Source organism: Frankliniella occidentalis, unplaced genomic scaffold (genome assembly GCF_000697945.3).
Source record: "Frankliniella occidentalis isolate FOCC.00 unplaced genomic scaffold, Focc_3.1 Scaffold21, whole genome shotgun sequence".
Taxonomy (NCBI): domain Eukaryota; kingdom Metazoa; phylum Arthropoda; class Insecta; order Thysanoptera; family Thripidae; genus Frankliniella; species Frankliniella occidentalis.
The window spans coordinates 2,443,917-2,451,164 of record NW_026267151.1 but is presented as its reverse complement, the minus strand read 5'-3'; the positions used below and the strand labels follow the sequence as shown (position 1 = coordinate 2,451,164).

At 57.7% G+C, this 7,248-nt stretch overlaps 2 protein-coding genes across 2 annotated transcripts in view; both read left to right on the top strand.

Moving 5' to 3' along the window:
- The window catches only part of LOC113204135 (uncharacterized), a 4,496-nt gene extending 1,554 nt beyond the window's left edge, over nt 1–2,942 (top strand). Inside the window, exons 2-4 of the mRNA XM_026419163.2 lie at nt 352–560; nt 1,381–1,567; nt 2,169–2,942. Of these exons, the coding sequence (XP_026274948.2) occupies nt 359–560; nt 1,381–1,567; nt 2,169–2,292 (513 nt within the window). The 5' untranslated portion in view covers nt 352–358 and the 3' untranslated portion in view covers nt 2,293–2,942. The remainder of the gene's footprint in view (nt 1–351; nt 561–1,380; nt 1,568–2,168) is intronic.
- Nucleotides 2,943–5,384: 2,442 nt separating this feature from the next.
- Nucleotides 5,385–7,248, top strand: part of LOC113204134 (calcium-binding protein P) — an 11,515-nt gene continuing 9,651 nt past the window's right edge. Inside the window, exon 1 of the mRNA XM_026419162.2 lies at nt 5,385–6,533. The gene's annotated coding sequence lies outside the window, so the exon portion shown is untranslated. The remainder of the gene's footprint in view (nt 6,534–7,248) is intronic.

Genomic DNA, 7,248 nt, shown 5'->3' with positions numbered 1-7,248 from the left:
GAGTGCGCGTCTGACAATGCCCCGACTATTCTTTCCCTGGGTGACCCTTGCCCTCCAAGCTGTCTCCCTGCCCCCCTCCTCTGCCCCGTGGATGTGTTTTTGTCGCCGCGCCGCGGCCGCGACTTAACGTAACGCGTGTCGCAACGGGGGCGCCCCTCTCCAGCCGGGCGTGCGCGCGAGCACGTGAGGACCCCGACGAGAAAGAAAATAAAAAAGGCGTCCGCCGGGACTCGAACCCGCCGCCGCGTTAGTGTTGGGTCCCTCGGTGAGTACCGGCCCGGGAGTGAAAGGGGAGCTGCCCAAGAACTCGCTGCCCTGACTGACGCGCTCCTTATTCTGCCTTTCCCCCAGGTCCGCGATGCAACTCCGGAGGACGGTGATGACGCTGGCGGGCGCGGCGCTGCTCGCCCTGCTGTTCGTCGACGTGGAGGTGCAGGCCACGCCCGCGCCCCAGGAGTCGTCCTTCGAGCTGCCCGTACAGCTCATTGGCTTCCCCGTCATCATCCTGGCTGTGCGTGTCTCCAACTTCGTCAAGAAGCTTGCCTACTCGCTCAACCCCGGTAAGTAAGGGCATGACGCCTGACGCCTACCAGCGCAACGAAGTTTAGAGCTTTTCTTTCCATACGTACGACGCGTATGCACCATTCTTATTTGTAGCTCGCCATAACGGTTTGAGTTGCAGTAGTCAAACTCGCCCAAACGACGCCTGTATGCGATACGGTATAACTAAGGCTTAAGGGCCATCTTCCCCTCATCTCTCTATGGATCTCACAATATTTTTCTCAAGACCACCAGATTCTGCTCCAAGCCATGAGCGCTAGCTGCCTGTTCTCTCGGCTCCGCCGTGCCTGGGTACGTTTCCCATGCATCTGGAGCTCGGGCCGCTCGTTCGTGTTCGTACGTCGCGATGAAAGTGACCAGGCGTGCGCCCGGATCGCTCGTGGCGCTGCACGCCCGCGTTACTTTCCTCCGGACCTTAGACCCCATGGGCTCGTCGCATGCGAGAGGAAAGCATGCGAGCTGAGCAGTCTCGGGGTTACGGAAACGGAAGAGAGGAGGGAAAAAAGTGTGTGCAAACGGAAAAGAAATCGATGCGAGGACATGAGAACGACAAAAGAGAGTCTGGTGTGATTAATAAACGGTTGTGACGCAACGTCATTGCCCCCGAGAGAATAGGTTTAAGATCTAAATCGCCGTCACAGTGATCGGCCTGTTCGGCGTCGCCGCCGTGCACGTCCGGAGCGCTGAGTGCGGCAACACCTCGCCGAGCCCGAGCCAGCCAGCAGCGCCCGGCAGTCTGCATATGGGCGCTGCTGGCACCTGGCGCTGCTGTTGCGGCCATGATTGATTAATCGTCGTTTCTGCCCCCCATTCCGCCAGGCACCTACCGCTCCCGCACCCGCCGCGGCCTCGAGCCGCCCGCCCTGGACCCCGCCGCCGTGGAGAAGCGCCTCGTGCAGGAGATGGGCGAGTCCGTGTGCGTCTACGAGCACGTGTGCCGGGAGTACGCGGAGCGTGCCGGCCGCCTGGGCGACAACCACGCGCTGGACTGGCCCAAACTCATCAGGTAAGAACGACTGACGGGCAAACTTCTTGAAGATCCTGTCCCGTGGGTATTTGTCGAGCCCGAGATATTGAAGGGGGACTAGAAAGTTCAAAGGAACATACAACTCCGAGTAAAAACATATCAAAATAACAATGGAAAAGGTCAAAAATCGATTTAGTTTTCAAAACCAGCTCTAACGGCACGCCGCTGAGCGCGCCTGGCAGTTAGGCAAAAAGTCCGTCCCGCCGCACAGGCGTGCGCAACGGGTAGCCTACCCCCGACCCCTGACTACTTGACACTCAAGATTTTCACGGCAAATACCATTTTAAATGGTCGCTCATGCATTGGCCCAGCCCAGCGCTCCGACCCTTTGCTTTCGTCATCCTCAGGATGTTTTCATAGGAGCAACAGTAGAGTATAGTGAGAAGTGGGAGGGGAAGGGAGGGTGACTCATCGGGCCGCCCGCCGCCCCCTGCAGCCACAGGTGCATGCCCCGCTCGGCCAGCGGCTGCCGACAAGGAAATAATACCGTACCGTACGACAACACCGAAAGACCGAATACTCTCTCCTTCTCCCCTTGCACGTGTGCCAAGGACTAACTTGCTAATCGTTTTCTCCCCAGCAACTACAACCAGTCGCCGGAGAGCAGGAAACAGTTCTACCTGCTGAGCGTGTTCCTGGGCGACATTGTGGCCTCGCCCCGCCTCTGTCACCAGCTCGCCAAGCGCGGGCGCGCCTGCAAGTGAGGCGGCCGCGAGCTCCTCAAGAGCCACAATGTGATACGTCCCCGCAGCGCCGCCGGCCGGGCCCAACAAGCCCAACCTCCGGGCCCAACCCCAGGACCCCACCCGTGGGGCCCCAACCCCGCACGGCTCTCGCGGGGCCGCCGGCGAGCGGCGCGGACGCCCTGGAGGCCAACGGGATGGAACCAAACAATCAAAACGACCGCGGCGAAGAGGGTCGGCGGAGTTCGAAGACGCGCGGACCGCGGCTGCGGTGTCGGCCTGCATCGACCCGCTCTCCCCCGACCCTCGTTGGACCAAAGAGAGAGAGAGAGAGAGAGAGACCGGAGGTCAGTGTCGTGGCTGACACGCGCCTCCGTCCTGGACCGCCTCCTATGTACCTTTGCCCGTATTAGACGAAACTTAGGAAGAAACTGCCAGCCTTAGATTGTAAGAACGTTGATGTACAAACCATGTAAAAGGTCTCGACTGAATCAGTCGTCCGGTGAAGACCCTGCCCGCCCCGTGGCGGCGGGCCCGCAGCCTGCTCTATGGAGTCGCTATACCCCGCGCCCCGGTGCCCGGGGTAGAGCCGCACAGCGCCGGCCTGCGAGCCAGCCACGCCCAGTCATTTACTTGTCGCACCTCTTTAATAAACTGTTAACGTTACGGAAGCCCGTGTTGTCTCTTTGCAGCGCCAGCAGCGCCCCCTCCACCACCTCCGGCGCGGAGACCCTCACGGTGGGCAGGCCGGCGCGCCCCGCCGCGCGCTGGGCTGCCTACCTGCACGGGGTGGGCCGGCAAGCCGCGCGAGGCGGGCGCACGGCGGCCGAGGAGGGGGGCTCGGCGGCGGCGTGTTGCCCGACAAACAACCCAACCACAACAAGGAGCAATGAAAAAGTCAGCAGGAGAAAATTTGTGCTCGCGTGTCGAGCTGCCCTCTTCTGCCAATTGACTACATCATTTCTCTTTACTTTTCCATCCGTCTTCGCTCGTTCTCCCGGGGGACTTTGTGTGTTTAAGTGTAATTCAGAGCGATTGCCGGTCGGGGCGAGGGGGCGCGGGCCTTGTAGGTGACACGCCGCACCAGAGCCGACTGTTAGTAAGTACTACTAGTTAGTACTACCTGTTGAAAACGCCCAGAAAAATGAGAAGAGGCAGTTGTCAGTCGGGCATGGCCATAAAAGTAAATGACAAGTAAACAGTCATTGGGTGGGACCGGAGCACTTTTTGCCAAATCAGTGGCTGATAAAGCAGAGCAGATACGCTTCGTGTGAGAATTCAAATGAAGGTCGACCTCGTTTTCAAGGCAACGTATAATAGTCAGCCTACATCATGATTGCATACATATTTTTGTTGTCTTCGGATTTTCCTTTTCTGCGACGAGGGATTCCCTATTATCATTTGCTGGAGCAATTACGTGCTGGTCGTGTTGCGGCGCCGTGTGGTGTGTGCGGCCAGCGCGCCTCGCCGGGGCCGCCAACAGGCCCGTGACGCTGCTAAATGTTTTCTCAGTGGTGGAGGAGGAGGAGAGGGGCGCGGGGTTGGGCGGGGCGAGGCGAGTGACACTTGCGCGCGAAATTGTATGAAATGACTGCTGCAGGTCCGTATGCGGGCGCATTGTGCACTCATCAGGGCTAAGTGGAGGGGGTGGGGGTGGGTAAGGGGGAGCGGCCAAGCCTCATGATTCAAACGCCACTGCAATTGCAATATGTATGTGTGTGTGGTGTGTGCGGGCGTCCCCATGGCTCATGGCTAAGGTGGCGAGGAGGGGGGGGGCGGTGTGACTGACCAATGAAGACTGCCGTCGAGCTGCGTGTGTTGGGGGGGAGGGGGGGGGGGGGGGGGGAGGGGGGGGGCGGTGTGACTGACCAATGAAGACTGCCGTCGAGCTGCGTGTGTTGAGTTGACGTGTCACTGACCTACGCCCGGGGGAAGGGGGGGAGTCTCCAGCTCACCGCCAGCGGGACAGGGCGCGGCTCCGCTACTCTTTTAGTTCGTTATCGCTGCAGTGAATCGTCCGGTAAGCACCTGGACACTTTTCTTGTTGGTTGGTTTTTCGAAAGAACTGTGCTGTGTCGACTGTAATTGTTATTGTCTCGACTCTGAGGACGACTTTGATTTGACCAACGACCCACCCTTTTCCGAAGGCCTCGGAATAACACACTGGTCAGCGTATTGGCCCTCGTGTCACGCTCGGCTGATTCCGCGAGTGCCCGCTCCTTGCGAATGGAAATGGCGCAACGCCGCGCCGCCCGTCACCCGCCTACTTACCGCCCTCCGCACCGCCCGCCTCAAACGTCAAACAGTTCTGCTCAAAATTGAGGGCGACTGTTGGTCCAGCGCTCCCTCCGCCGCCCCTCCGCCCCACCCGCGCCCGCTCACATATGATCCTGTCTACACTCGGACCGTCTCCATTACAGCGAGGGACTTTAAAAAGGGAGGGAAAGAGAGATGTACACATAAAAAACGCGAGGATACGGGGGGATGATGCCTTTTTATTTTGTTTTCAAAAGTATAGGACGGGCGACTTATGTCAGAATTAGATTAGCTGACCCGACTCGCCTCCGCGGGCCGCGCGCCACGCGAGGGGGTGTGTGGGGGTGGGTAGAAGGGCGCTGACAACATCGCGAGCCATCCTTCTCCGCCCGGACAGCCCGGCGGCGGCCGCCACCGCCACCGCCCTGCTTTCCGGGAATTGGAAGAGAGAAGGAAAGAAAAAATAAAAAGAATATATAATAAAACCGACGGGGAGAACCATAAAGCGGAGGCAACAGAGGTTTATTCGCGTTGCGGTTCTGCGGCTGCACATTCACATTCACATTCACGGTTGGCGCGGCGGCGCGGGTAAACAGAGCGGCCGGCGCGCGGTTACGAGCCGCGCGCACGCACGCGGGACGGGGAGGGACATTTCATTTTTCAAAATCTGTTCAAAAATGCATGTCCTCCGCGGGTCTGGCCTGGCCGGGTCGGGCCGGGTCGAGCCGAAGGAGTAGAGACGGATAATGTTGCGGCTGATTGCTGCGCTCATCCGTCCGCGCCCGCCTCTTTCAACCCCTCATTTTTAGGGGGATTGCCGCACTGTGCTGCTGGCGTCCGAATCGACTGAACTGTCGCCGTCGTCGTTTTGGGTTTTCCACGTGCACGCCCGCTGATGATGGGATGGACGAAAAGTAAAGAGGAAAATTTTCCTCGTTTTCGTTTTTTATTTTATTTTTTTGTTTTCTGTTTCACTTTGTTTTTTGAGTTGTGCGTAACTTGATCTGCAGCCCATTATTGGCAACCGGATTTACAAACGCGCGCGATTTTTTTTTTCGTTTTGTGCTGGTGCGGCGCTCGTGCGCTGATAAGTCCGAGTAGTCGGGCGAGGCGAGAGGTGAGTCAAAGAGTTCTATTTGTGTCACGCGCCGGGCATTGACACGAGGCGGTGAGCCACTCCTTGCAAAACGCTCGAAAACTATCATAAAAATTGGCCTGGTATTTTGTTTTCAACTGGTGGGAAAATTTCAATTTATTTTTCAGTGGAGGCCAGGCTTCGGTGCACTCACTCGCGAGGCGCCCGTTGGTTGTTGCCAAACTGAAAGTCAAATCATAGGAAGGTCAAACATGATGACGTTTCCAATTGTTTCATATTTTTCCTTTTGAGAAATCTTTTCTTATTTCGATGAGGGCCTCTGGTCGTGTTGGCTGTTAGTGTCGTCGGGTGTACTATGAGTGTGCTTTGCGTAATGCGCCGATCTGCCGGGCTGCCTCCGCGTTCGCTTGCTCGCCGCGACTCGTAGTATATAGTACTCGACCCGGGCCCGCCCGGACTCGGACGCGGCCGCCGGCCTCCTGTGTGTGTGTACCGCGCCCACGTGGATCCCGGTCGCCGCCGCCCACGGCCGCCGTGCGGAGCCAACAACCTCGGCCCGCTCACTAACCCACATCGCAGTGATACCGGCCGGGAGCGTGGAAGACGAGAGCAGCGTCTCGCGCCGGCCGGTCCGGGACACGGGGTTATGCATTGTTCGGCGCGCCTCTGTCGATTCTTATTTAATCCATACTTTTCCCAAGCCCCCTCTCTTCTTTCCCTCGCTGTCCTCCCTCTCTCTCTTTCTCTCGTTCTCCCCTTCCCTCTTCCTCGCCCCGGCTGACGCCCCCGCTGTCCCGTCGCCGGATCCCTGTTTTCGCGCGGAGAAACTGCGAGACCCCTCTCAGTCGGCGGCGACTTCGCACGCGCCCAGGACCTGTCCAGGACCCACAGGTGGCCAGGACCCGCAGAGGTGAGCGCAACAGCCGGTGGTCTAGTCGCAGTCGAGGTGGATACCTCAGCGAGTGGTCCCCCACTTCCAAAATAAGTGTACAACGAGTTGGCGAGTTGTCGCGAGTAAGAAGCGAGTTGGGCCTAATTTTTTCTGAGTTTTTTTGCAATTTTAGCGAATTTTCGCGATTTTTTGCGAGTTTGACGCGAGTTCGACGCGAGTTGGTCGTAGGGCAAGTGTACAACTAGTTGGCTAGTAGGGGACCCCTCGTAACTCAGTGAGGTGACTGCACCTCCTCTTAGATATTTCAACCCATGTGTGTGTAGCGTACATTTTCTTACTCAATTTCATGCGGTAATTTCAAGTGAGTCTTGTTTGGTCCAAATATATTGTGCGACAATTTCCTGTCAATTAATCAATAACCGTGCATCATGCAACTTGCAACTTTTTTGTTCGCATCATTCCGTTTGCTGATATATTTGACTCACATCGAGAGTGCCAAGAGGCCTCTGTGCCTCCTGAGAGGAATTACAAACTGTGAACAGTACAGTGAATCTTTGGTAGCAGGACCTCGTCGACACGACAGGTTTAGTGAGTACCAGCTCCAGCAGGTTAGCAATACTAGCTAACCTTGTTTTTATTTTGCCCTGGCTCTCCCATGGTTCTCTTGTCCCCCCTACCCCCTTTACCTCCTCACTCTATTCGCGGCGCGGTCGCCTCACTTTCACTCGCGCCC